Raw genomic sequence first — 27,213 nt, 5'->3', positions numbered from 1 at the left:
CCTGGAGCACGACCCGCCTGCGGCCCTTCCTTCTCCAGCAATTAGGCTCTTCCCAAGCGTCCGGAATATGTTTCCTCGCGGCTCCCGGCCAGCTTGGGGTGGGTGGAGGCGCAGGAGCTGCCTCCCACGGCATGGGGCAGCCCCCCATTTCCACAGGCTGGCACAGCACCCCACGGTGTGGCTCCCAGCTGTGCCACGGGCTGTATCCACACCCAGGGCAGGGAGCTGCCTCGGCTGTGTCCTGCCCACGGGGATGCCGGGGTGCACCGTGGTGGGGAGGCACAGCCTCCCCTGCATCCCACCCGTGGGGTGATTGGGGTGGGGACCCCCAGGCTGGATGATGCTCCTGGGTCCCAGCTCCAGTGTGGATCTGTGGTGCTGGGGCAGAAGCTGTGGGTGAAGGTGGCAGCCCCCCCTCCTTGGGGCTGCTGTGTCCCCCAAACCGGGGAGCCTGACCCGGGGTGAGGTGAGGACATGACCCGTCCTGGCTGAGCCCCCTGCCTGGCCAGGAGGTGCAGGGGGGCCCCTGGAGGGGGTCCCAGCCACCCTGGGTGCTGGCGAGTGTGTGGGCTGCAGCCAGCTGCCTCCTGCGGTCAGGTGCTTTTTATAAAACGAAGGGAAATAAAAAAAAGAGAAGGAAAAAAAAATATTATAAAAAAGCCACCTCTATCTCCAAGAGCAATAACTCCCGTTTCCTCCCCAGGCGCACAGGGGGATGGGAGGCGTAGGGCCGGCTGCCTGTGCTGGGGTGCCTGTCCCGCGGGACTGAGCCTTTTGCAAAGCCCCCGCACAGCCCCACTGGGGTGGGTGATGCTGAGGGGGCTCCCCGGGGGTGCAGTGGGGCCTCACGCTGCCTGTGGCAGGGGAGCAGCTCTGGGTCCGGGGGTGTTGCTGCAGGCTGGGCTTGCGGGGGCTTTATTGTTGGCAAAGCCCAGGTTAGGCTGGGATTAACCCTTTGCCTCCTCTGCACCCCGCTTGCAGCAGAGTGCTGGGGTGTCTGCTGCAGCTGGGCGAGGAGAAGGGGGGTGTTTTGGACACTGCTTGGTGCTGCCAGGTGGCAGACACTGTCACGACTCCAAGCCGCACCTGAGAAATATTACGGTGGGTCTGGGAATGTCCCCATGTGATGGGAACGTGTGCCCTTGTGCGCAGGTGGGTGTGCAAGCAGCAGACATGCACGGGCATTCTGGTGCTGAGCCCACGGCTTTGAGGGCCCCAAGGACCGTCCCTGTCCCCTTGGCACGGACGGTCCCCATCCCAGTGTATGCAGGGACTGCAGCCACAGGGCTGTGGGTGCCGGGGAAAGAGGTGTCCCCAGGCACTGCAGCAGCGGTGAGCACCTGTCCCCAAAGCCGCTGTGTCCCCTGTCCCGTTGCACAAGCCGCTGGGGTTTCCCAGGCTGGCAGCCCTGGCAGCCGCTGGCGCCCGGCCTGGTGCCCTCCCGGTGGCATCCCCGGGGAGCGGGGCCGGCTGCTGCCTCGGCGCTGGCAGGAGTGGGATTAATTTTCCACAAAAACAGGATACGGTGGGTGAACCGGCGGGGCTGCTCCCTTGTCCCGGAAAGAGGAGCCAAGGCTGGGGTGGGACTGTGCAGCCGCTGGCTCTGCCGCCCCACGGCTCGCCGCTTTGGGGCTGAGCGGATTTTGGGATGGGGAGAGCCTCTGTGGCCGGGGTTTGTTAGCCTGCCTCTGGTTTGCAGCCAGCGGGTGCAGAGTGCAGGGTCCTGAGTGCAAAGTGGCACCCTGGGGACACTGTCCCCCCCATCCCCAGGGACCCCCGCTGGGGGGTGTTAGCCAGGAGGCAGGACCCGGCTGCAGGGATGTGGCTTGGCAGAGCTGCCTGGCTCCGGCAGCAGGTAACGGGTCCGTGTGAATAGAGCAGGGCAGGCAGGGAATTAAAGAGCTCTGCTAATTAATCCCGAGCTGCCGCAGGTCCCTGTAGAGCCCGCGGCTGTGCCGGTACCAATGGGTGTACGGGCTGTGCAGGGCGCTGTGGGGCCGGTGTGTGGGGCTCCCCCATTGCCAGTGGGATGCGGGGAACCCCCTTTCCCCTGTGTGGTTGGGATGGATCCATCCCCGGGTGCTGGCTGGGCAGGGATGGTGCCTGGTTTGCAGGGAGGGGGCTGTGCCAGACCCCAGACCTCTCCCGCAGCCGCCCTTCCCACTCTTCCGCAGCCCAGTTGCGATGGGAAAAGCCCCATTGCTGGTTCTCCCCAGCTGCCCCAACCCTTGCCACCCAGTCCCTGCCTTCCCCTGTGGTCCCTGATGACCCCCTTCCCCTCCCACGGGGAGATCTCGAGGGGAGATTAAAGGCTGGCGTGAAGGGAACCCAGCACATCTCGCCCAGCTCCGCCACGCTGTGATTTATCCTCCTCCCGGCACATTAACATCGTTAATAATTGAAGCACTGCTGGCTGCCAGCACCGGCTGCGGTGGCGGTGACCTCCCCAGCAGCTCCCGAATCCCCGGGGTCACGGGGCTGGGGAAGGGGGGGTTTGGGGTGCGGATCCAGAATAATGTTGCTCAGTGCGGGCCAGATCCTGCCCTGTGTGTGAAGCAGAAGCAAGACCGCAGGGTGCTGTGGGTGCTGGTGGCACGGGGAGGGGGACAGTGGGTGCCAGCACCCACCAACCTGCCTGGCTCCTGGCGGAGGTGATGATGGGGTGCGGGGGGGCGGGTTTTGCCGCGGGGCTGCTCTCCCCACAGGCCAAACTGGTTTTTCTCCCCACGCCAGCGCTTTCTCTGCTGTCAGCACCCTGGGGAACCGGTTCCCTCCGACTGCAGGACAGAGCACCCACGCACCGCCGGCACGGCACGCCCCGGCGCTGTTGGGATGGTGTGGGTGCAAAGCCGGACACTGTGGGTGCTCCCAAACTGTGCTGGGGGGCTGCTCCCTACCTGGCACACCATCAGCATCTTTATTTTTTTCCCTTTTTCATCCTCGAGCTCTTAAAAGCTGTTTGAAGCTGGTGAAAACTGACCACCCTCCTGGGAGCTTTCCTGGTGATGCCTCGAGCCAGAGCCACTGGCCAGAGGGTCCCATCGGTGCTGCTTCGGTCCCATGGGTGCTGGTTCAGCCCCAGGGTGCTGCGTGTTTGCAGGCAGCTGCTTCCAGCCCTTCCTGGTGTCACAGGCCACCCCAAAGCACTGTCACTGGGATGCCAGCTCCGTTCTGGCCCCTGCCCGGGGGTGGTGTCCTCAGTCCTGGTGGGCTGGGGGCATAAAATGTGCGGGTCAGGCTGTTGCTCTGGTCTCGGGTGGTCCCTGCAGCATATGTGTGCCCAGTGATGCCCGTGGGGCTCCCCGCAGCTCTCTGGCAGACCCCAGGCGGTGCCAGTGGCACAGGCGGTCCCCCCTGTGCCACCAGCACCCGTGGGGTGGCCATGGCTGGGACAGGGGCTCACGTGGGGCTGGTCCACCCAAAAGACCCTGCCCTGGCGTGGGGGTGGGATGCGGGGTGCCGGTGGCCGGGGGGGCTGGCTGGCTCCCACATCAGCTCGCCCCCGCACCGGGACGGCTCCTCGTGGCCCCGTTGCCGCTGGCGCGGGAAGGGGAATATTTGCTCCGTGAGATCATGGTTTGCCGAAACGGAGCCAGCAACGCTCGGCAGCGTGCGGGGAGGTGGCGCGTCCTGGGGTCACCGCAGAGAGGCAGCTGGTGGGATGGTGGTCCCGCTCCCCCCACCCTGTGCCCCCCACTTGTGCTCGCAGGGGGAGGCAGCTGGGGACCCCGCAGTGGGGCTGGGGACTGGCTTTAGCCCCCATGGGTGCCGCGCGGGACGTGCGCTGGGCTGCCGGGTGCGTTCCTGGGTGCCTCCCCTCCTGCCACCCCTGAACCCTGGGAGGACACCCCACTGTCCCCAGGGTGCCACACCATGTGTGTCCCCCCCGCCAGGCCACGCTGTCCCTCGCCCCAGGATGCGCCGTCCCATTGAAACCTTGTAAACACAGGAAGGGCCGTGCCGGGCTGGCAGTGCTGAGCACGTCCCCTGGCGCCGGCCTGTCCCCCCCCGCCACCCCCCAGCCCCATGGGGCTGGAGGCTGCCTGCTTGGCCCCCTGTGCCTCCCCCTCTTCCCACGGGGGGTGCCAAGGGGGGCACATCCTTCCCCTGGCTGTGCAGAGCTGGGGTCCCCAGCACTGGTTCTGTGTCCCCTCCCTGGGCTGCCCCAGAGGAGTCCCCCCCCCACCCAGAACAGGGTCCCCCCAGCCTGCCGGGGGGAGTGTGGGGACACGTCGCTCTGATTTCCATGTGCTGGCTCGGCGGGTGTCTCGCAGCGGCCGTGCCCATCACCGTGGCCTCGGGGCTGTCCCACAGCCGGTGCATGTGCCGGTGTCTGTCACCGCTCGCCCGGTGCGTGCATGCAGCCCATGGGAACGCTGCGTCCCCAGCCGCGGTGGCAGCTGCCTCGGGATGTCCCCGCCGCGAGGTCCCTGTCCCTGCCAGTGACAGCTCCGCAGGGCGCTGGCTCAGCCCCGCTCCCTGCCCAGCTCCTCCGATGGTTCTGCGCCTGCAAACAAGCTGTAATTTAGGTCTAAAAATAAGCGAGGGGGAAGGTGGTGAGCTGGTGGCGTGCCCGGAGCAGGGCTGGGCGCAGGTGAGGGGCTGTGACAGCCCTGGGGTGGCAGCGGCTGGGGGTCCCAGCTCAGCTGCGGGGTCTCTGCAAACCTTGGCATGTCCTTGAAAGAACGGTGTGAAAATGCAGCAGATTTTGCTCATTGCTCTCGTCCCCCTGTCACCCCACACATCTGGGAGCTCAGGTGTGTGCCCCCTCTCCCTGTGCCGGGACCGCCCCAGCCCAGCCTGCTGCCCGTGTCCCCCTCATCCCACTGGCATCTCTGGGGGAGCTTGAGCCCCTGCCTGGGACTACTCATCATTTTGGGGTGCATCTCATTTTGGGGTGTCCCTTGTCTCCTGCTCGGGTGTCACTTGTCACGGTGGTCAGGGTGCCATCCCCGGGGCGGGGGGGTGCAGCGGGGATCCTGGTGGGCTGCAACACCCTCCGCGTGCTGCACCCCCGGCACTAACCCGCCTGCCCCCTGCCCGCAGCCTGCCTGTTCCGCTTCAACGTCCTCTCCCTGGTGTATCTGCTGTTCCTGCTGCTCCTGCCGTGGTTCCCGGGGCCCAGCCAGCGCGGGGCCGGAGGTAAGGGTTTCACCGGGGTGGGGGGAGCGGGCAGGGGGCGGGCAGCTTGTGGGCAGCTCTGGTTTGGGTACCTGCCGTCCTTCCCCTGCGGTTTCCCCCCTGCCGGGCAGCGTGGCTCCGTGTGGCAGCCTCGCTCTGTTAATTATAGCCCGGTGCGGCTATTAATAGGCCTCCAGCTACAAAAATGGGCAGTTTGGAGCCCCAGCCTTATTAACCCAAAACCTCAGGGCTGGGCTGTGCCCGCCGAGTGGGCAGGGATGGACCGGGAGCTGCCCCCCGGCCCTGCGCGGGGACATGGGGCTGTGGGCACGCCTGGGGGTGCAGGGGATGCGTCACCCATGGTGGGTGCATGGGTGCATCCCCCCCGATGGCTGCATGGGACATGTCCCCTCACGGTGGGTACCGGGTGCCCGTAGCCCTGCCTGGCCCCTGCGCGCTGTGCCAGGCTGTAACACAGCCCGGCAGCGCCTGGCACGGCGGCGGCTAGAAGCTCTGCCCTCTGAATATTTCATGGGCTTGCACGGCCCCGGGTGCTGCCGAGAGCTTTTGCCTGGATTTACAGGAAAAAACAAACGGAGAGAGAGTTTTTGGCCCGGTGCCACCCCCCGGCTGGCGCGCAGCTGCGGTGGGCTCCCTGCCTGTCCCATGGCCAGGAAAACGGGCGAGTGGGATGAGGGCACGGCTGCAGCTGCTGGAAGGTCTGACGGGGCGAGTGGTGTGGGGAACCCCCACCCACAGCTCCCTCACAGGGACCTTCCAGCATCGGGGATGCTGAGCTGCATTCCAATGCTGATCCTGGTTCATCGGGGTGGGAGGGTGGTCCTGGCGCCCTGCATTGCCCCGTGCCTCAGTTTCCCCAGTAATGCAGCAGAAAGGATGCTCTCAGGCTGTGCTGGGTGCACGGTGAGACATGCAAGGTCCTGGTGGGACACTGTTCCTTGGGCAGACCCCTGACATCTCCAGACACCCCTTCCTGGGGGTGCTGGGTTCCCGCTGTGTTGCTGGTGCATCCCAGAGTCACCTCAGACAATGGGTAATGGGGTGCTCCTGTCCCGCAGGTCACACTGGCCGCCTCCTCAAAGCTCTGCTGGGGACCAGCATCCTCTTCCTCCTCGCCCATTTCGTTTTCCAAATATGCCTGTACACGCTGCCTGTCCTGGACCAGCTGCTGGGGCCCAGCTGTGAGTACCGGGCATGGGGACAGGCTGCCGGGGGGTGCCCGCATGTCACCAGTGCTGGGTACCGCGGGGAGGCTGAAGCCTGGGGGAGCAGAGGTGCGGGAGGGCGAGAGCAGATGCGGGGCCACTAAGGCTCTGCAGGTTCCCAGCTGCGTGCCCAGCTCTGGGGACAAGCTGTGCCATGCCAGGGGGGTGCTGCACTAGGCAAAGACCCCGTCCCGGGGTCCCCATGGATGTGGGGTGTTCTCCCCATGGGGATCCGCCTGCTCTGGGTCTGCCAGCCTCAGCGCCTCCCTCCTTCCCCGCAGGCAGCACCTGGGAGGTCCTCGCTCGGCACGTCGGGGTCACCAGGTAAGGGTCCCCCTCGTATGGGGCTGGGGGCTGGCAATGGGGAGGTGGCACCACCTCTGAGCCCTCCCCCACCCCGGTTTCCCCCCTCCCAGGTTGGACTTGAGTGACATCCCCAACTCAGTGCGTCTGGTGGCACCTGATGTCGGCATCCTGCTGGTCTCGTCCCTTTGCCTGTGCCTGTGCCGCCGCCTTGTCCCCAAGGCCAGCGCTGCCCCCCGCAGCCACAGACCGGAGTCCCTGGAGCCCCTTGAGCGGGTGAGATCCACCCCCAGTGCCATCAGTGGTGTCCCCCCCGCCACATCCCCCCAAACTCCTGGGGTACAGCGGCTGGTGCCCGTCCTGTCCCCAGGGAGGGCAGCCTTGGCATGGGGACATCCGCAGTGGCCAGGGACATAAGTGGGGGGCAGTTTTGGCTGACGGGCAGCGGTGGAGGGCTGGGTCATCATCCCGGTTTGGGGGTGACTCAGCCCCATTTGCTCCCACGTTGCCATAGGGACCCTGGCAAACAGCCCAGCCCCGCGGCTGCCAGCGGTGGGGGGACCGCGGTGCCCGCCCCGCAAGGTTCTGGCTGGCACCGTCACCCCAAAACCCCCATGCTCAGGAAGGGCAGCGGGGTGAGCGATCACGGGGTGCTGGCACCCAGTGTGAGCTCGCTGGTGAAACACCGTGCCGTGCCAGCCCTGCCTGGTGGTGCCAGCACAGCACCAGCTCATCCAGGCAGACACAACCCCAAGCTGATGACACTCCCCAGCCCAGCAAACACTCCCGGGGGCTCGGTGCCTTTTCAGGGTGCTCCCCACTCGTCCGGGTGCTCGCCTGCCCGGCTCCAAGCGCAGCCGGGCTGTAACCGGAGCGCGGGACGACGCGAATGCCTCTGCCGTGAGCGCGGGGCCAGCGCGGGAGGCGGCCTGGAAAAAAGCTCAGTGCTGGGAACCCGGGTCCTGGCGCCAAGAAAAACAGCCGCCTTTCAGAGGCACTTTCCAAGCGGTTAATGAGATAAACACGGCCAGGTGCCGGGCTGCACGCCTGCCCAGCGCCGGGCAGGACGCCCCGGCCATTCACCGTGTTCTCCCTCCAGTGGGGAAACTGAGGCACGGGGAGCAGCAGCCTGAGGCCACCATGGGGCTCACACCGCACTCTCTTCGCTTGGCAGGGGAAAGAGGAGGATGTGGAACAGCACAGTGGCACGGCTGACGGGGACACGCCGCTCAGCGCCAGGCTGCGGGTGACGGCACACTGGCTGCTCTGGGCGGCTGGGAAGGGCCTGGCTGTCCTGCTGCTGGCCTTGGCTGGTGGGTATGGGATGTGGGGAGCTGGGGGGGTCTTGGTGGCCAGGATGTTGGAAGGGATGATCAGTCTGGGGGAGAAGATGCTCAGTCCAGGGGGAGAGGCTTGGTCCAGGTGATACTCAGTCCAGATGGAGGATGCTCGGTCCAGGGGATGCTTGGTCCACAGCGGGGATGCTCGGTTCAGGTGATGCTCGGTCCAGGGGGATGCTCAGCCGGGGGCTGCTCGGCCGCGCACTGACCGCCCGCGGGGCACTGCTCCCCAGGGATCACCCTGCCCTCCGCCTCCTCCAGCATCTACTACCTGCTCTTCGTGGGGCTGTGCACATGGTGGGCCTGTCACCTCCCCGCCAGCCGCCTGGCCTTCGACACCCTCTGTGTCCTGGTTGGTGTCTACGCCGCCTGTCACCTCCTCTGCCTCTATGCCTACCAGGCACCCTTCGTCCAGGGGGTCTTCCCGCCCCCCACCATCTGGGCACGGTGAGTCTCCAGGGAGAGGGTTGTGCCACGGGTCCCTGTATCACCCTGGTTGAGCAGCCAGCCTGTCACCGCACTGTGTCCCCATCCATCCCACTGCCACCTGCAATGGGTCCCCAGAGAGGGAAGCCAGAGGGTGCCTGGTGACACGATGTACCTGGCCAGCACCAAAGCGGGACCCTGGCTCATGGTGGCGGACCCAGTTTGGGGGTAATGCCACCTGCTCTGTCCCTGCAGGGTGTTTGGCTTCAAGGACATCATCCTGTACCGCAACTGCTCGCGGCCCAACGCCCTGGTGCTCAACACCCACCACCCCTGGCCCGTCTATGCCAACCCTGGCATCCTGCTCCTGCTCTACTACACTGTGGCCACCCTGGTGAAGCTGCGCCGCCGGGATGCCAGGGTGAGAGGCTGCGGGGCCGAGCTGGACCCCATGCCCGGTGCACCCCGCTGCTCTGCCTGCCCCGGTGCTGGCATGGGGGGTACCCGCTGGAGGGGAGGTGGGGGGCAGGGGGTGGCTGTGGCTGGGGGGACCCTCAGAAGGGGATGGGGGATGACCCTGCTCCCCCGGCGGCTGCAGCGGGTGCCCTGAGCCGGCTCCTGCCCCTCGCAGAGAACCGCGGCACCGGCACAGCCGCCGGCCAGGCGCCCGGAGAGGGAGTTGGTGGAGATGGAGAGCTGGCCCAAGGACACGGATGGCGTGGCTGAGGACACCAAGGTGGGTTTGGGGGTTCTACCCCCCAAAGCAATGCCCGAGCTGGGGGGAGGATGGGTGTGGGGTGTTCTAGGGGTGCCAGGGTGGGCTCTGAGCCCTCTCTGCCCCCCCAGCCCATGCTGTCTGCCAGCACCGGGAAGCCAGATGCCGAAAACTGCACTGTCCACGTCATGGGTAACTCACCGCAGCTGGGTAAGCCCATCCCCATCACCTCCCCCTCCCCAAGGCCTGCCGGTGGCGGGGGTGGCGGCTCACGGTTCCCCTCCCCATGCCAGGCAGGAGGCGTCCGGCAGAGCGGCTGCCCCTGCACACCCTGAGCCACGTCGTCATGAAGCAGAGCTACGTCTGCGCCCTCATCGCCATGATGGTAAGGAGGGGACAGATGGACGCAGGGGGACAGATGGACACAGAGGGGGTCACACATGTGAGCGGCTGCATCCTGCCTGTCCCCAGGTGTGGAGCATCACGTACCACAGCTGGCTGACCTTCGTGCTGCTGCTCTGGGCATGTCTGATTTGGACGGTGCGGAGCCGGCAGCACTTCGCCATGCTCTGCTCGCCCTTCCTCCTGCTCTACGGCGTCGCGCTCTGCAGCCTGCAGTACGTCTGGGCCATGGACCTGACCCCCGAGCTGCCCACCCGCCTTGGCTTCCTCAGCCTCGAGCAGCTGGGGCTGGTGCACCCTAAATATCCCTGCTTGGACCTGGGGGCGAAGGTAAGGCCGGTGTCCCCGTCCCTGTCCCCGCCAGTACCTGGCTGTCCCCACTCACCGCCTGTCCCTGCAGCTCCTGCTCACCCTCACCTTCTGGCTGCTGCTGCGGCAATTCGTTAAGGAGAAGCTGCTAACAAGGAGGTGCCCGGCCACCCCGCTCCTGGAGGTGACCATCTCAGATTCAGGTGAGGGCTCCTGGTGTCACCCACCCAGAGGGACCCTGCGTCGGGCTGAGCATCCCCGGGATGTGGGTGCTGGGGAGGGGGGGACCCGTGTGCCCCCCCTGCAGCCCCCTCCCTGCCCCACAGAGCCCAGCCGGCACCGGGACGTGCTGAAGGCGCTGGGGGTCCTGGTGCGGGATTTTTACGCCAAATACTGGATCTGCGTCTGTGCCGGCATGTTCATCGTGGTGAGCTTCGCCGGCCGCCTCGTCGTCTACAAGATTGTCTACATGTTGCTCTTCCTTCTCTGCCTCACCCTCTTCCAGGTGGGGTGGCTGGGGACCCCTCCTGGGGCTGGGGACCCATCCTGCTCCCTGGTGTGTCCCCGCTGATGTCCCTGTCCCCACAGGTGTACTACAGCCTGTGGCGCAAGGTGCTGAAGGGCTTTTGGTGGCTGGTGGTGGCGTACACCATGCTGGTGCTCATCGCCATCTACACCTTCCAGTTTGAGGACTTCCCCATGTACTGGAGGAACCTGACGGGTCTCACCAACGAGCAGTGAGTGTCCCCAAGGGGTCCCTGCCACCGCCAGCCTTGTGGTGACACCAGGGCATGGCCAAGGGATGCATTGCACGTGGGGAAACTGAGGCACAGGTGGAGTTGGGGTTGAAGCCCAGTGTGACGGCTCGGTTGCTGTGCGGGGGGGCTGGATGCGGCCCAGTGCTGACCCCCGCTTCCCTTCCCAGGCTGGGTGACCTGGGCCTGGAGCAGTTCAGCGTCTCCGAGCTCTTCTCCAGCACCCTCATCCCGGGCTTCTTCCTCCTGGCCTGCATCCTCCAGCTCCATTACTTCCACCGTCCCTTCATGCACATCACTGACCTGGAGCATGTCCCTGCTGCCACCTCGCCACCCTGCCACATCCCCAGGTAGGGCCCTGAGCCAGGGTGACACCCCTTGCACCCCAAAACCCCCATGCCCATGCTGAGGACTCCTCCCTGCAGGCCTGAGGAGCTGCACGGGAGCCGGCTGCTGCGGGATGCGGCCGCTGCCGAGAGCGCCGGGATGAGCGACTCCGACACTGTGTCACAGGGTACCGGGGGACAGGGATGGATTGGGGTGTCCTCCCAGCGAGGAAGAGGCTGGGACAGTGGGGAGATGGATTTGGGGGTGTTCTCCAAGTGTGGGAGGCTCCAGGAATGGATTGGGGCATCCTCTAAGCCAGGAGTGGGCTGGGGACTGCAGGGGTGGATTGGAGTGTCCTCCAAGCCTGGGAGGGTATGGGGATGGATCGGGGTGTCTGCTGAGCCAGGAAGGGGCTGGCGGGGGATTCAGGAATGGATTGGGGCATCCTCCAAGCAAGGAAGGGTATGGCAGGGTGGGGAGATTGATTTGGGGTGTCTTCCAAGAGGGTATGGAGATAGATTGGGGTGTCCTCTGAGCCAGGAAGGGGGTGGGAGGCCACAGGGATGCATTGGGGTGTCCTTCAAACCAGGGTGGGTCAGGGGGGTGCAGGGGTAGATAGGGGTGTTCTCCAAGCATGGAAGGAGTTCAGAGGCTACAGGGATGGGTCAAGTCAGAAAGGGTATGGGGAAGGGTTGGGATGTCCTCTGAGCCAGGAAGGGTGTGGATGTGGATTGGGGTGTCTTCCAAGCACGGGAGGATACAGGGCAGGGTTGGGGTGTCCTGTGTGGGGGTGTCTCTGACAGTCTGTGTCCCTACAGTGCCCACCAAGTGGGGGCTGGTGCTGGAGCGCCTGATCGTGCTGGGCTGGACCTTCTCGGACATGCTGACCCGCGGGCAGGTCTTTGTGGGGCGGCTGCTGGAGCTCCACGTCCTCAAGCTGGTGGCTCTCTACACCATCTGGGTGGCCCTGCAGGAGGTAACAGCCTTGGGGTGCTGGGGTGGGGGGGCTCAGCTGGGCACCCCGGGGTGCTGACCCAGCCGCTTCCGCAGGTATCGGTGATGAACTTCTTGCTGGTGCTGCTGTGGACCTTTGCCATGCCCTACTGCCGCTTCCGCCACATGGCCTCCTGCCTCTCCACCATCTGGACCTGCATCATCATCGTCTGCAAGATGCTCTACCAGCTCAAGATTGTCAACCCCAGCGAGTACTCCAGCAACTGCACCCAGGTGCCCAGGCAGCCCCGTTCTTGGGGTGTTTGTGGGGGGTTCCCCAGCTGAAGGTGGGGTCTGGAGGTGGGGTGAAGGGTGCTGACACCTTGTGGCGTCCCCTCTGCAGCCCCAGCTCAACGCCACCAACTTGAACCCAGAGGAACTCGGCAACTCCACGTTGTACCGTGGCCCCGTGGACCCCGCCAACTGGTTCGGCATCCGCAAGGGTTACCCCAACCTGGGCTACATCCAGGTGGGTGCGGGGACACCCTTGTCTGTGGGGGTCACCTGGGGGGTTGCTCGGTGACATGTCGTGGTCCTGAGCACCCCCTCACCCCCCCAGAACCACCTGCTGGTGCTGCTGCTGCTGGTGTTCGAGGCGGTGGTGTACCGGCGCCAGGAGTATTACCGCAAGCAGCACCAGCTGGTGGCCCCCGTCACCGAGACCATCTTCGATGACATCTCCCGTGAGCACCTCGATCACGGCCTGGGCAGCTGCGCCAAATACTTCCTCAACTACTTCTACTACAAATTTGGCTTGGAGGTGGGGAGCGGGTCCTGCGGGGGGGGGTCCTGCTGCTCGCAGCACGCCAGGGCTGAGCCTCTGCATCCCCTCACCGCCAGATCTGCTTCCTGATGACGGTGAACGTGATCGGGCAGCGGATGAACTTCATGGTGATCCTGCACGGCTGCTGGCTGGTCGTCATCCTGACGCGGCGGCGGCGAGCGGCCATCGCCCGCCTCTGGCCCAAGTACTGCCTCTTCCTCGTCATCTTCCTCATCTACCAGTACCTGCTGTGCGTGGGCATCCCGCCCGGCCTCTGCGTGGGTAAGGGCTGGGCTGGGGGCACCCAGCCTTTGGGTGGGTCAGGGAGAGGGAGGTCTGTGCGTGGGCAGGGTGCCCACCCTGCGTAAGGGGTTTGAGGGGGCTGGTTTCAGGCAAGCCCACTGTCCCCCATCCCAGACTATCCGTGGCGATGGAGCCGGACCCTCCCCATCAACTCAGCGCTCATCAAGTGGCTCTACCTGCCCGACTTCTTCGTTCCCCCCAAATCTACTAACCTCATCAGTGAGTAACCCCCCGACCATGGCATCCCCTTGCCCATGGGACGCCCCAGCCCCTGTCGCCACCCTGCCCAGGAGGTGCCCTGTCCCCCCTGCCCATGGGACACCCCCAACCCCAGCTGTGGTGGGGGTCCCATCCTGCCCCCGGGAAGGTGAGCAGAGGGAAGGGGAGGGTGGGCAGGACGGGTGGGAGGAGCTAGAACAGCCCCACCCTTTTGGGGTGGAGCTTGACGAGTGCCCTCCCCTTTTGGGGAGGGGCTGCAGAAAAGCCCTGCCCCCTTTGGGGAGGAGCTTGGTTGAAGCCCCACCTCCTTTGGGGAGGAGGTGGAGCCTGGGGAGCCACACCCACGGGGCGGGGCTTGGTCAAGGCCACACCCCCAGAGGAGGAGGGGGCTGGGGGGCCACACCTCCTTGTGTGGAGCTCAATGAAAACCACACTGGGCGGAGGAGGGGGCTGGAGAGTCCCGCCCCTTGGGGAGGGGCTTGTGGGTGCCACGCCCTCTTCTGGAGGGGTGTGGTCTGCCAGAGCCCCGCCCCCCAGTCTGAGCCATGTGCCCGCAGACGACTTCGTGCTGCTGCTGTGTGCATCCCAGCAGTGGCGGGTGTTCGAGGCCGAGCGCTGCGAGGAGTGGCTGCGGGCGGCTGGCAAGAACACCGACCGGCTGGACCTGGAGCGGGACCCCCACAACCCCACCCCCAACTTCATCCACTGCCGGTGGGCACCCACTCCCGTCCCGGGGCTGGGACACCTGGGGACATGGGGATGGGACCCCCCCGGGATGGGACCCCTTGGGGGATGGACTGGATGGAACCCCCAGGCAGTGGGACCTGCTGGGATCCTTTAGGATGGGATCCAACCCCCAACACTGGGACTGCTTTGGGAAGCCCTGACCCTCCACGAACCCTCCATGGCTGGGACAGGACCCCCAGTCACTAGGATGGTCCCCAGGCTGGGACAGGAGCAGCTGAGGCTGTGCTGGGGGGAGATGCCGTGGTCCAGGACACCCCTGGTGGTGGTGCAGGACCCTCATGGGCACTAGGACCCCATAGAGTGGGACAAGGCACTTTGTCTCCCAAAAAAAGGGCTGATGTGGGGACTGGGACCATGCTGGTTTGGCTGGGGTGTGGGGTGGCACCTTGCTGCACCCTGAACCTGGGTGGTGCCAAGTGTGGGTACTGGGAGGGAGGGGGACATTGCTCTGAGCGCCCCATCCCACAGGTCCTACCTGGACATGGCCAAGGTGGTGGTTTTCCGCTACCTCTTCTGGTTCGTCCTGGTGGTGGTCTTCATCACCGGGGCCACCCGCATCAGCCTCTTTGGCCTCGGCTACCTGCTGGCCTGCTTCTACCTCCTCCTCTTTGGCACTGCCATGCTGCGCAAGCCGGCGCGGGCTCGCCTGGTGCTCTGGGACTGCCTCATCCTCTACAACATCACCGTCATCATCTCCAAAAACATGCTGTCGGTGAGGGATGCTGGTCTGTGGCTATGAAACAAGCATTCCCTGGGGAGGGGGTGGGTGGCAGCACTGTCCCCCTGTGCTGCCCCCCTGGCAAACCCCATGCTCTGTACTGGGTACCGGTGACACTGAATCGCAAACCCTGGCGTCAGTTTTGGGTCTCTCACACCAAGAAAGGCCTTGAGGTGCTGGAGCAAGCGGAGAGAAGGGAACGGAGCTGGGGAAGGGGCTGGAGCACAAGTGTGATGGGAGCAGCTGAGGGAGCTGGGGGTTCAGCTGGAGAACAGGAGCTGAGGGGAGACCTTCTGATCTCTGACCTGCCTGAAAGGAGCTTGGAGCCAGGGGGGGTCGGGCTCTGCTCCCCAGGAACAAGCGCCAGGACCAGAGGAAACGGCCTCAAGTTGCGCCAGGCGGGGTTGAGGTTGGATCTTGGGAACAATTTCTTCCCCAAAGGGCTGTGGGGCATTGGAACAGGCTGCCCAGGGCAGTGCTGGAGTCACCATCCCTGGAGGGTTGAACAGACAGGGATGAGGTTCTCAGGGACATGGGGTAGTGCCAGGGTTGAGTTAACAGTTGGGCTCAATCTTAAGGGTCTTTTCCAACCAAAATGATTCTCTGATTCTTTCCCTGCAGCTCCTCTCCTGCGTCTTCGTGCAGCAGATGCAGAGCAACTTCTGCTGGGTCATCCAGCTCTTCAGCCTCGTCTGCACCGTCAAGGGCTACTATGACCGTGAGCCTTGGGGGCGTCTGGGGGCTTGGGGGTGCCGGTTTGGGCTGCTGCTTGACCTGCCTGCATCTCTACCTGCCAGCCAAGGTGATGGGCAAGGACCACGACTGCTCGCTGCCCGTGGAGGAGGCGGGCATCATCTGGGACAGCATCTGCTTCTTCTTCCTCCTCCTCCAGCGCCGTGTCTTCCTCAGCTACTACTTCTTGCACGTCATGCTGGACCTCCAGGCCTCTGCTCTGCAGGCTTCCAGGTGGGGCTGGGCTCCCAGAGGGGTCCCTGTGGGTGCTGCGGTGCAGGTGCCCCCTCTCACCTCCCCGCTCTCCCCACAGGGGGGTCGCGCTGTTCAAGGCCAGCACCCTGAAGAGGATGCGCTTCCACCGGCAAGCCGAGAAGAAGTCGCTGGCCCAGCTGAAGCGGCAGTGAGTGGGTTTTGGGGGGTACCTGGGCCCCCACCCCATGCAGCCACCAGCACCCTGGCGTGGGTGGGGGTGCCCTGGGTGGAGCTTGGGGGGTGGGCTCCACAGCAGCCTCTGCCCGACAGGATGGAGCGGATCCGAGCCAAGCAGGAGAAATACCGCCAGGAGCGGCTGCCCCGTGGCTCTGGAGAGGGACAGAATGAGACCGAGACAGGTGAGAGCTGGGGAGTCCCCACCGCATTCCCCCCACCCCTCTCTGGGCACAGCCGGGTGGCTGTGACCCGTTGCCGATGCTTGTCCTGGTGAAGCCACACAGAGCATCGCGGTGACTCCCGTGGCTCACCCCCATGCCGGGGTGGATACACCAAGCGTGGCCGTGCTCAGCCCCCGCGTCTGCCATTCCACAGCGCCCGGCGACCTGGTGGAGCCGTCCCGGCAGAGCGAGCGGTGGTGGCGGCCATGGTTGGACCACGCCGCAGGTACTGCCCCACCACGCAGACATAACGGGTCCCCTCCGCTGGGGACCACTAACACCCGTGGGGAGCGGCGATGATGGTGCTTTTGGCACGCTGATGCCTTGCATGTCCCCTGTCCCTGTGCTGGGCTGCGGGGCACTAACCAGGGCTTCTCCGCTTCCCTAACAGAGTGTTGGGCTGGGTTTGGGGTTACTGGCATCGGTCACCTCCAGACACCGGCACTGGAGGGACCCTGGGTTGGGGACATGGGAGTTAAGTCGTTGACCTGGATGTCCCAAATGGGTGACATCCCCATGAGTGTCCTTGGTACCTTGCCAGCAGTGCAGTGCCAGGCAGCAAGCCCTGGGGAGATGGCAATGGAGCCAGCGTGGGCACCAACCATGCTGTGCTACCCCATGCCATGCCACTGGCCATGCTGTAACACGCTGCACCACGACACCAGCCATGCCGTGTCACCCTGTGCTATGCCACCAGCCTTACTGTGCCATCCCGTACCATGCAACCGGGTGCTGGCCATGCCATGACACCCCATGCCATGGCACCAGCCATGCCGTGACACGCCATGCCACCCTGGCAGTGCTGCACTCGGGTGATTACTTCCTCTTCGAGTCGGACAGCGAGGAGGAGGAGGAGGCGGCGGTGCCGTTGCCAGAGGAGCCGCGGTCGAGCAGGCAAAGTGCCTTCCAGGTGAGCAGGGCTGGGGGAGCCTGGGGGAGGTCTGGGGGTGCCCGCGGGGTGCTGACAGCCCCTCTACCCCCAAGATCGCCTACCAAGCCTGGGTGACCAACACCAGGACAGCGTTGCAGCAGCAGGAGCAGCAGGAGCAGCCGGAGCCGCCTGGTGCCGAGGTGGCTGCAGGTGGGTCTGGCTCACCCCAAAATGGGGCTGGGGGGTGGAGGGGACACGGCTCTGTCCCACACCCGCTGTTTGTCTCAGCAGCTGTTGGCAGCCTGTGATGGGGCATCATCTCAATGGGGTTACTGGGCTGTGTGGACTCTCTGGTGGCTGCACCAGGCTTGGGCACAAGCCATGCGCTGGTTTTTAAGCAGGATGGGGGGGACATGGGATGGGGCCATGAGTGGGAGAGCCCAAACAGGGGCCAAAAATGATGCCCAACCCCCCCTGAGCCACTGCTGCCCCTTCCTGGGGGGATCTGACCCTTGCAGGGGACAGCGGCGGGACAGAGGAGCAGTTGGAGGCACCTGACGAGGCTGAAGGCCAGGAGGATGAGGAGGAGGAGGAAGACTCCGGTATGTGGGTGTCAGGACTGCAGCGCAGGGGGTTGCTGGGGGGGAGCCCGAGGGGGCACAAAGTAACCCCCCCACCCCTCTTCTCGCCCCGACAGAGCGCAGCAACGTGGTGCAGCGGGCGCTGAGCACCCTGCGGTTCCTGTGGGTGCTGTGCCGGGCCATGGTGGACGGGCTGACCCAGTGGCTGGACGCCTGCACCCGGGAACACACTGACATGTCCACTGTCCTGCGCCTCGAGAGATACGTCCTCACACGCCGCCTGGCCACCGTGAGCTCCGGCGGGGACACAGGGATGGGGGGGGCGACAGCCCTGTGGTGGCACTGACCCCCTGCCCATTACAGGGAGGGGACATGCACCGTGGGGTCCTGGACGAGCTCTACCTGCCACCGGAGGAGGATCCCCCCGAGGAGCCGAGCGCGGGGGGGTCTGGGGTTGCAGACCCCCAAAACGGCGTCGCTTCCAGGCAGGTGCATAGATACCCCCCCTGAGGGGGCAGCGGGCAGGGGCTGGCAGGCTGGGGACTCACCCCTGTCCCCACGCTGTCCCTAGCGGGCACCAAGAAGCCGTTCCCCCCCCGGCGGAGTGCCCGCTGCCCCCCAGCAGCCAGGAGCAGGTGACACCCTGGGGGTCCCAGGAGGACGTGGATGGGTCTCGAGAGCTGTTGGCCCAGCCCCAGAACCGCAGCCGGACGGCCAGCGAGCTCCTCCTCAGCAGGTATGGGCACGTGGGGACATGGGGCTGGGGGCACAGCAAGGCCGGCTCACCCCCCTGCACCCCACAGGCGCTTGTACTTCCCCGAGCTGGAGGAGTCGGAGCAGTTTTATCAGTCCCACAACCGGTTCCTGAAGCTGCTGCTGGCCGGGTACCGCTGCGTGGCTGCCCACTCCGAGCTGCTCTGCTACTTCATCATCATCCTCAACAACATGGTCACCGCCTCCGTCATCTCCCTCTTCCTCCCCATCCTCGTCTTCCTCTGGGCCATGCTCTCCATCCCCCGGCCCAGCAAGCGCTTCTGGATGACGGCCATCATCTTCACCGAGGTGGGGACAGGAGGTGGCCGGGGAGGGGATGATGCCACCTGGCTGCCACCCGCTGACCCCCAGTGTCCCCACAGGTGATGGTGGTGGTGAAATACCTCTTCCAGTTCGGGTTCTTCCCCTGGAATAGTTACGCCATGCTGGTGCGCAACGAGGGCAAGCCCTTCTTCCCACCCCGCATCTTGGGCTTGGAGAAGAGCAACCGCTACATCAAGTACGACCTGGCCCAGCTCCTGGCGCTCTTCTTCCACCGCTCCCTGCTGCTGGTGAGCCTGGGGGCTGCAGGGGCTCCTGGGGTGGTGGGGGCTCTGGAGAGCACCCCGTGGGTGCTTGGGGGCTCTGCTGTGGTTCCCACCCAAGGCACCTGTTGCTGGTTGGGTTCCTGGGGTGCAACGGGATGGGGGGTGAGGTGTGTAGGGTGGGGGGCATCAGGAACAGGCTGGACACCAGGAGGAGATTTTGTACATTGAGGGTGGTGAGAGCCTGGCCCAGGTTCCCAGAGAGCTGGTGGATGAACCATCCCTGGAGACATCCCAGGCCAGGCTGGACGGGGCTCTGAGCAACCTGAGCTGGTGCAGATGTCCCTGCTCATGGCAGGGGGGCACTGGGGGAGCTGGGAAGGTCCCTTCAGCCCAAACCATCCTGTGATTTTTATGACTGCTCTCCTCCCCAGTCCTATGGGCTGTGGGACCACGAGGAGGACCCCTTCCCCAAGAAGAAGGTGGAGGTGGAGCGGACAGAGGACGAGGAGGAGGAGGAGAGGCGGGAGGAAGCAGCATCCCCACTGCTGCCGGGGGGTGAGGAGGGGATGGAGGCGCTGGCAGAGCCGGAGGCACCGGGCGCAGCTGTGGGGCCAGAGCCAGAGGGCGATACTGTGGGGCAGGAAGAGGCTGCTGGGGCCACGCGGCTCCGCTTCAGGAGGAAGAGGAGGCAGGGGAGGAAGCAGCTGGAGGTGGCTCCGGAGGAAGGTAAGCGACGGTTCCCATCCCTTGTACCCTGGTGAGGGGCGAGGCTGGTGTCCCCAAGGGCAGGACTTGGCCTCGCAGGACCCCGAGCTGTCACCCATGCTGTGTGTCACCCACAGGGGATGGGGAGGGAGAGGAGGAGGAGGAAGAGGAGCAGGAGAAAGAAGAGGCAAAACAGAGCCACGCTCAGAGGAAGCTGAAGGCGTTTGGGCTGCAGGTCAAACTCTTCTTCCTCACCATGTGAGTGCCCTGTGATGGTGGTTGGGGTGCGGGATGTGGGATGCAGCCCTGGTCACCCATCCCCTTTGTCCCCCTGTCCCCTCCAGGGCACAGAACATGTACCAGCCCGTGCGTGGGTTCTTCCGGGACATCCTGCACACCCAGCAGCGCGCGGCCACCGACGTCTACGCCTTCATGTTTTTGGCCGACGTGGTTGACTTCATCATCATCATCTTCGGCTTCTGGGCTTTCGGGGTGAGCAGGGGGGCTTCCTACGGGGCTCCCACCCTGGGGTCAGGCTGGGCCATGCCCTGACCCCTCCTGCACCCCCAGAAACACTCAGCGGCCACCGACATCGCCTCCTCGCTGTCTGATGACCAAGTGCCAGAGGCGTTCCTGGTCATGCTGCTCATCCAGTTCACCACCATGGTCATTGACCGGGCGCTCTACCTCCGCAAGACCGTGCTGGGCAAGCTCATCTTCCAGGTCATCCTGGTCTTCAGCATCCACCTCTGGATGTTCTTCATCCTGCCGGCTGTCACCGAAAGGTACTGAGCATCCCCCGAGGATGTCCCCAACAGTACCGCATGATCCTAAGGTGGCAGCTTTGTGTCCCCAAGCCCAGCTGGTGGCCCAGTCTGGCCAAAAGGGTGACATCTCTCTACAACAATTGCTCTCTACAACTACCTGAAAAATAGGTTGTAGCAAGGAGGGTGTTGGTCTCTTTTCCCAAGTAACAAGAGACAGGACCAGAGGAAACGGCCTCAAGTTGTGCCAGGGGAGGTTGAGGTTGGATCTGGGGAACAATTTCTTCCCCAAAGGGCTGTGGGGCATTGGAACAGGCTGCCCAGGGCAGTGCTGGAGTCACCATCCCTGGAGGGGCTGAACAGATGGAGATGAGGTTCTCAGGAACATGGGGCAGTGCCAGGGCTGGGTTAATGGTTGGACTCGATGATCTTGAGTGTCTCTTCCAACCAAAATGATTCTGTGATTCTATCTGTCTCCCACAGGTTGTTCAGCCTCAACACGGTGGCCCAGCTGTGGTACTTTGTAAAGTGCATCTACTTCTCGCTCTCAGCCTACCAGATCCGCTGCGGCTACCCCACCCGCATCCTGGGCAACTTCCTCACCAAGAAATACAACCACCTCAACCTCTTCCTCTTCCAGGGGTACGGGACGAGGCCGCGCAGACCCCTGCCTGCCCGGGGGGTGCCGTACCAGCCCCCTCTCCGTGTGTGCCCCCCAGGTTTCGCCTCGTGCCCTTCCTGGTGGAGCTGCGGGCTGTCATGGACTGGGTCTGGACGGACACCACGCTGTCCCTCTCCAACTGGATGTGCGTGGAGGACATCTACGCCAACGTCTTCATCATCAAGTGCAGCCGCGAGACGGAGAAGGTACGGCCCTGCCATGCTGGGAAGGGCCCCCAATAAGCCCCTTGTTGCTTGAGGTTCCCCTGAGCCCACCTGTCATCTTGTGCCCCCTCCCAGAAATACCCCCAGCCCAAGGGGCAGAAGAAGAAGAAGATCGTGAAGTATGGCATGGGCGGCCTCATCATCCTCTTCCTCGTGGCCATCATCTGGTTCCCGCTGCTCTTCATGTCACTGGTGCGCTCCGTGGTGGGCGTCGTCAACCACCCCATCGATGTCACCGTCACCCTCAAACTGGGGGGGTATGAGGTGAGGATGCGGGGGGGTGTTGGTGTGCCCAGCCCGGATGCCAGGGTCCCCTGCCTGGGCGACAGCACCCTGTTTTCCACCCCCAGCCACTGTTCACCACGAGCGCCCAGCAGCAATCCATCCAGCCCTTCACCCCCCACGACTACGAAGCCCTCACCCACCAGTTTGAGCGGCAACCGGTAAATCCGTCCCCACAAACCCGCCCCCGGCTCCATCCCGCTGGGTGCCCCGGGGCGTCCTGGGGTGGGAGCTGAGCTGTGTGCCCCCCGGTGGCAGGTGGCCATGCAGTTCATCACGCTGTACGGCTACGAGGACATCGTGACCGCCCGCATTGAGGGCAGCTCGGGCTCGCTCTGGAGCATCAGCCCCCCCAGCCGGGAGCAGATGCGGCGGGAGCTGCAGAACGGCTCGTCCGACATCACCATCCGCCTCACCTGGACCTTCCAGAGGTACCACCGGCCCGATGCCCGGGGGGAGCGCTGTTTGTATCCCTCCCTTGCTCAGCCTGTGCTGCCTGCAGGGACCTGGGCAAGGGGGGGACGGTGGAGCACACCTTCGACAAACACAGCACCGACCTGGAGCCTGGCGCGCCCCAGCGCATGGAGCTGGCCCAGCTGCTGCAGGGCACCCGCAACACCCCCGTGTGAGTGTCCCCGGGGAGGGAGCAGGGGGCTGGACCCCCCCCATGCTTGGTGAGACAGCGCTCCCCTCCGCTCACCCCATTCATTTGCAGGCAAGTGCCCAAACTCTTCCCCAAATACATCCGCGCACCTAATGGCCCTGAAGCCCCCCCGGTCAAGCAGCTGCTGCCAGGTGGGTCTCACCATGTCCCTCCCCCAAAATAAAAAAGGGTGTTGCGGCACAGCTGTGGCCGTGCTGTGCCCTGATGGTGTCACCCCGCTAGCAGACGGGGAGGACAGTTACCTGGACGTGGAGGTGCAGCTGAAACGGGAGCGCGCGGGCCCCGGCCGAGGGGGCAACAGCTTCTTGGAGTGGTGGGTGGTGCGGCTGAAGGAAGCCCCCCCCAACGACGGCCACATCCTCCCCATGGTCATCTTCAACGATAAAGTCAGCCCCCCCAGCCTGGGCTTCTTGGCTGGTTATGGGTAAGTGGAGGGGGTGGATGGGGAGGGGGGGTGGTGGGGACCACCCAGCTGCACCCCAAAAGGAGTGCGAAGCCAGGGGGGTGAGACACAGGCTCTGCCCCACCCACAACCTTGCAGGATCATGGGGCTGTACGTCTCCATCGTGCTGGTGATCGGGAAGTTCGTGCGGGGTTTCTTCAGCGAGATCTCGCACTCCATCATGTTCGAGGAGCTGCCGTGCGTGGACCGGATCCTCAAGCTGTGCCAGGACATCTTCCTGGTGCGCGAGACGGGCGAGCTGGAGCTGGAGGAAGAGCTCTACGCCAAGCTCATCTTCCTCTACCGCTCCCCTGAGACCATGATCAAGTGGACGCGGGAGAAGGAATAAGGGGAAGGTGCTCCAGGCCCACCCAGTGCCCCCCTGGGGGGACATCACCGCCAATGCCTTAACCAGCCCCCCCAAATCTGGGGCTGTATCCTGCCAGGGGAGGCAGAGGGAGCATTTTTTTTTTTCCTTACGTTGCCGTCCAGCCTGCGGAGACCACATTGTGCCTTCCCGGGGTGGGGAGCAGGAGCTGCCCCCCCCACCCGCTGGGCACCCCTTGCTGCCGGGCAAGGTGGGGGGCAGGAGCCGGCTGGTGCCCCTCCCCGCTCTCCCCTGCTCTAGAACCAGGTTGAACTCAAAAGCAATAGCCCCCCAGCCCCAGGATGGGGGGCCCTGGGCTGTAGCACCCCCCCACAGTCAGGGAGGGGAGCTGGCAGCCCCAGCTGGACTCTAGACACTTGTTGTGACTTTGGTTTTGTTTTTTTATTAATTCAAATGGTTTATTTATACAGATATCTAATAAAACAGAGCTGAGGCTTCCCCAGGTGATGTGCGGCTGGGGCAGGGGGGTGGGACAGGACTGGGGACCTGCTGCCCGCGGGTACTAGCACCCTTGCCCCCACAGATGGGGGCTGGGGGCTCTCCCCAGTTCCTCGGCTGTAACCAAAATGGGGTGTAAACGCGGGTGCCAGGGGTCCCCAGGGGCTCTAGTCCCCCACCATCCTTTGGGAGGGGTGACATCCTCCCCCACCAATGCCTCAGAGGGATGGGGATCTGTGTCCCTCGATGTCCTCAAACCCCTTCAGCTCTTGCCGGGCTCCTCATCCTCCCGCGGGACCTCCGGGCTCTGCTGCTCCATCTCTGCACTGCAAGGGACACGGTGTGGGACACAGGACGCCGTGTGGACAGACAGACATGGCCTCAGGGGCTGTGCTGGCAAGGAGTGGACCCTTATCTCCCCCTACCTGCGGATCCTGCGCTGGGCCTCAGCGCGCACGTAGGGTGGCAGCGTGGCGAGGGGACCCTGCGAGAGAGAGGTGACACAACTGGGGACCCCTGTCCCCAGGGAGAGCCGCCCCACCACACCCCGAAAGCCTCACCAGTTCCTTGAAAGTGAGGCGGCAGCCGTAGCAGAGCAGCGGGATGAAGGCGGCTTTGCTCTCAGCCCTGCAGGGACAGGGACACTCAGCGGGGACAGCGCGGTGACCCCGGTGCCGCCACAGCGTCCCACCCCCGCGCTCACCGTGCTGCTGGAGGGTCCTGGCAGCACCCATTCTCCTCGGGCTCCTCCATGATCAGCGTGGGCTCCAGGGCCAGCTCCTCCTCTGCAAGAGCGGGAGGGCAGGGGTGTCACTGGGGGTGCGTGGCTGCGCCCCCATAACCCCCGCGCCCCCCGCCTGCCCCACTCACCCCCAGCAATGTCCAAGGCGCACAGGCAGAGCAGGCAGCGCTCCGACTCGCTGCTCGCCTTGGCTGGGGCTGGGCTCAGCTTCTCACCCGTCCTGCGGCCAATTTGTGGGGGTGAGCAGGTGCACCCCACTTGTCCCCAACCCCCCCACCACCACCCTGGGGTGTCCCTGTGCAGGGGACACCGTACCGGTAGACGGTGCTGATGGTGGCGGGATAATCCTCCTGCAGCCCCAGGAGGAACCGTTCTATCAGGCGGTGGATGCTGGACTTCTCCCGGCGCTGGGGGAGCGAGCAGGGGCAGAATGGGGGGCTCTTGTCCCCGCCGTGGGGCCATGGAGCTCAGGATCCCCCCCACAAGGGACAGGGGATGTCCCTACCTTGGTGCGGAGGGGTGGCGCGATGACGGTGGGGACGTGGAAGAAGTGGTTGTAGAAGGCGATCTCCTTGGCCGTGTAGTCCCGCATGGGCCGCACCACCAGCACGTCGCCGTGGCGGTCGTCCATGAATCCCTGTGGGTACGTGGCTGCTGAGGGACGCCCCCCCATGGCATCATGTCACCCCTCCGGGTAAGGACAGGCCACCCCCAGCTCGGGGACAGGGTGCCGGCGGGCTGCTTACTGTGTCAACGGCGAGGAAGGCACCGCGACCCAGCGCCAGGTTGGTGAGGAGCTTGATGGCCACACGGGTGCAGCTCTCGCCTGTCATCACCTTGGCGTAGCCCTTGGTCCGGGCCGTCTGCAGGATGAGGTGGGTCCTGTGGGACAAGGTGACATTGACTCAGTGTCACCGCGCCACGCCGGTGTCAGCACCGGGCAGGATCGTCCCCTCACCGCAACATCTGCAGCAGCTCCTCTCTCGCCGTCGCCGTCTCCACGGCCTCAAAGAGCCGCAGCAGCTCCTGGGTGCGGGCAGGGGCGGGCAGGCGGGGGTCAGCCGGGTCCCCCACCTGGGTGCTGGGACCAGGGGGCGAAGTGCCACCATGTGTGTCCCCCTCCTGCCGCTGCTGCTGGATGAAACCCTCCACAGCCTCCTTGTAGGATGGGCCGGGCTCCCCAGACCCCCCCGGACCCGGTCGCAAGATGGATGCGGGCAGCTCCAGCGCCTGCGGGGCAGAGATACACACCGGCGAGGGGTTGGGGACCGCCAGACGTGTCCCCCCGCCCTGGCGTGTCCCCCCAACACCCCTGTACCTGCTCCAGGTGGGCCAGGTGGAAGGGGAAGCCAGTTGCTTGCAGCAGGGCCTCCATGCGGGCCAGGCTCTGCTCCCGCTGCGCCGGGCTCTGTCCCCGCACCGCTCCCTCTGCGCGGCACCGCCGGGGACACCGCGGTCAGGAGGGGACACCCAGCCCGTCCCCACGGCCAGGGGGGACACCCCGGGGTGCCACAGCCTCGCTGGGCTTGGTGACAGCTCCCAACCCTGGCACAGCACAGAGGGACCCTGCCCTGGGAGCGGGCGGCAGGGCTAATTCTTACCATCAACGTAGATGAGGCTGGGGACAAAGCGGAGCCTCTTGGCCGTCTCCCGGCTCAGCCCCTGGCAGAGGCGCAGGGTGAGGGGCTGACCGAGTCGTGCCCCCCAAGCCCCCCCATTGCCCCCGCACTCACCTCCTGCACCTGCCGGAGCATGGCACTGGACGTTGGGCCCCCCGACAGCGCCAGCAGCACCTGCGGGGACAGGAGGGACGGTCACTGGCCCCGGCGGTGCCGCACGCGTCTCCCCCATGTCCATGTCCCCCTCCGTACCTTCTCTCCCGGGAAGATGACGCGGTTCTTGCCCAGCATTGCGCGGAACTTGTGCACGAAGTAATCATGGAAGCAGCCGCTTTGGGGACATGGGAACGTAGGGACACAGCCGTGAGCCGCAGCGTGTCCCACGGCCCCCAGCAACCATGTCCCCAAGCACAACACCACTGAGCCCCACAGCTCCAAGCCTTGATATCCCCAAGACCCAATGTCCCTGAGAACCAACATTCCCAAGCCACAATATCCCTGTACCCTGCTGTCCCCAAGCCCCGTGTCTCCAGGCCCCAACATCCCCAAGCTGTGATGTCCCCAAGCGCTAATGTCCCCAAGCCTTGATGTCCCAGAGACCCAATGTCCTCAAGCGCCAATGTCCCCAAGCCTTGACGTCCCAAAGACCCAATGTTCCCAAGCCCCGTGTCCCCACACCCCAATGCCTCCACACCCCGTGTCCCCACACCCCGTGTCCCCACACCCCGTGTCCCCACACTGCACAGCCCCCATCCCGGTCCCTCACCGGCAGAACGGGTCCCCAACGCGGATGATGAGGGCGGCGGAGCCCCCGCACTTCATGCAGGGTCGCGGGTGGCTGCGGGGACACGGACCGGTCGGCACCGGGGACACCGGTCGCCGACACAGCCCGGGGGCGGTACCCGGCGGGAGGGGCTGAGATCCCGGTCCCCGGGGCAGCACCAGGAGCGTACCGGGGACAGTACCGGGGGGAACCGGGGTCAATACAGGGGGTACGGCAGGCAACACCGGGAGATACCGGGGAAATACCGAGGGGGATACCGGGGGTAGCACCGGGGTGGTACCGCAGGTGGCAACGCGGGGTGGTACCAGTGGCAACACTAGAGACAGCACTGGGGGGTACCAGAGGGATAACGGGGACAGCACCGGGGGGTACCGGGGGCAGCACCACACGGCAGTTAACGGGGAATACAGGAGCGATACCGGGGCGGGTACCGGAGCTCGTACCGGGGGGGCTACCGCTGCGGTAGCGGGGAAGGGTTACCGAGGGCAGCACTGCGGGGGGGAGTTTGGGAGGTACCGGGGGCAGCACGGGGGATACACCTGGGGGTACCGCGGACAGTACCGGGAGCGGCCCCGGCGGCCCACCCGGCTCCCGGCTCGGCGGCCCACCTGTGTCCGTGGCCGCGGCGGCGCCGTGCCGGCCCCGCGCCCGCCCCGCACCCGCCATCCGCCGCCGCCTCGCACATGGCGGCTCCG

At 65.3% G+C, this 27,213-nt stretch overlaps 2 protein-coding genes across 2 annotated transcripts in view; one reads left to right on the top strand and one right to left on the bottom strand.

Annotated features, from left to right (window-relative positions):
• The window catches only part of PIEZO1 (piezo type mechanosensitive ion channel component 1 (Er blood group)), a 25,179-nt gene extending 1,807 nt beyond the window's left edge, over positions 1-23,372 (top strand). The window contains exons 2-51 of the mRNA XM_065640996.1: positions 5,047-5,142; positions 6,201-6,323; positions 6,629-6,671; positions 6,764-6,926; positions 7,825-7,963; positions 8,224-8,437; positions 8,672-8,837; positions 9,048-9,152; positions 9,263-9,341; positions 9,425-9,516; positions 9,603-9,863; positions 9,934-10,045; positions 10,169-10,347; positions 10,431-10,579; positions 10,768-10,947; positions 11,023-11,111; positions 11,743-11,900; positions 11,975-12,151; positions 12,261-12,386; positions 12,477-12,677; positions 12,758-12,962; positions 13,098-13,202; positions 13,760-13,913; positions 14,418-14,661; positions 15,289-15,385; positions 15,465-15,633; positions 15,713-15,802; positions 15,925-16,013; positions 16,207-16,278; positions 16,853-16,962; positions 17,037-17,133; positions 17,442-17,525; positions 17,621-17,793; positions 17,868-17,989; positions 18,076-18,240; positions 18,308-18,566; positions 18,641-18,829; positions 19,237-19,531; positions 19,648-19,768; positions 19,855-20,002; positions 20,081-20,295; positions 20,758-20,916; positions 20,994-21,141; positions 21,235-21,423; positions 21,510-21,602; positions 21,700-21,872; positions 21,944-22,066; positions 22,157-22,236; positions 22,331-22,529; positions 22,647-23,372. Coding sequence (XP_065497068.1) covers positions 5,047-5,142; positions 6,201-6,323; positions 6,629-6,671; positions 6,764-6,926; positions 7,825-7,963; positions 8,224-8,437; positions 8,672-8,837; positions 9,048-9,152; positions 9,263-9,341; positions 9,425-9,516; positions 9,603-9,863; positions 9,934-10,045; positions 10,169-10,347; positions 10,431-10,579; positions 10,768-10,947; positions 11,023-11,111; positions 11,743-11,900; positions 11,975-12,151; positions 12,261-12,386; positions 12,477-12,677; positions 12,758-12,962; positions 13,098-13,202; positions 13,760-13,913; positions 14,418-14,661; positions 15,289-15,385; positions 15,465-15,633; positions 15,713-15,802; positions 15,925-16,013; positions 16,207-16,278; positions 16,853-16,962; positions 17,037-17,133; positions 17,442-17,525; positions 17,621-17,793; positions 17,868-17,989; positions 18,076-18,240; positions 18,308-18,566; positions 18,641-18,829; positions 19,237-19,531; positions 19,648-19,768; positions 19,855-20,002; positions 20,081-20,295; positions 20,758-20,916; positions 20,994-21,141; positions 21,235-21,423; positions 21,510-21,602; positions 21,700-21,872; positions 21,944-22,066; positions 22,157-22,236; positions 22,331-22,529; positions 22,647-22,896 — 7,469 coding nt within the window. The 3' untranslated portion in view covers positions 22,897-23,372. The remainder of the gene's footprint in view (positions 1-5,046; positions 5,143-6,200; positions 6,324-6,628; positions 6,672-6,763; positions 6,927-7,824; positions 7,964-8,223; positions 8,438-8,671; positions 8,838-9,047; positions 9,153-9,262; positions 9,342-9,424; positions 9,517-9,602; positions 9,864-9,933; positions 10,046-10,168; positions 10,348-10,430; positions 10,580-10,767; positions 10,948-11,022; positions 11,112-11,742; positions 11,901-11,974; positions 12,152-12,260; positions 12,387-12,476; positions 12,678-12,757; positions 12,963-13,097; positions 13,203-13,759; positions 13,914-14,417; positions 14,662-15,288; positions 15,386-15,464; positions 15,634-15,712; positions 15,803-15,924; positions 16,014-16,206; positions 16,279-16,852; positions 16,963-17,036; positions 17,134-17,441; positions 17,526-17,620; positions 17,794-17,867; positions 17,990-18,075; positions 18,241-18,307; positions 18,567-18,640; positions 18,830-19,236; positions 19,532-19,647; positions 19,769-19,854; positions 20,003-20,080; positions 20,296-20,757; positions 20,917-20,993; positions 21,142-21,234; positions 21,424-21,509; positions 21,603-21,699; positions 21,873-21,943; positions 22,067-22,156; positions 22,237-22,330; positions 22,530-22,646) is intronic.
• Positions 23,298-27,213, bottom strand: CTU2 (cytosolic thiouridylase subunit 2). Its single transcript, XM_065640998.1, has 15 exons — positions 27,127-27,213; positions 26,501-26,572; positions 25,987-26,065; positions 25,849-25,908; positions 25,717-25,777; positions 25,434-25,543; positions 25,074-25,345; positions 24,862-24,997; positions 24,621-24,752; positions 24,431-24,522; positions 24,244-24,335; positions 24,077-24,158; positions 23,934-24,000; positions 23,799-23,857; positions 23,298-23,699 (listed from the first exon to the last, which is right to left on the bottom strand). The coding sequence occupies exons 1-15, from the start codon at positions 27,201-27,203 to the stop codon at positions 23,636-23,638; spliced, it is 1,455 nt and encodes a 484-aa protein (XP_065497070.1). The 5' UTR covers positions 27,204-27,213; the 3' UTR covers positions 23,298-23,635.

This window comes from Caloenas nicobarica, chromosome 9 (genome assembly GCF_036013445.1).
Source record: "Caloenas nicobarica isolate bCalNic1 chromosome 9, bCalNic1.hap1, whole genome shotgun sequence".
In the NCBI taxonomy this organism is placed as follows: Eukaryota; Metazoa; Chordata; class Aves; order Columbiformes; family Columbidae; genus Caloenas; species Caloenas nicobarica.
This window is presented reverse-complemented; position numbering and strand designations above follow the sequence as displayed.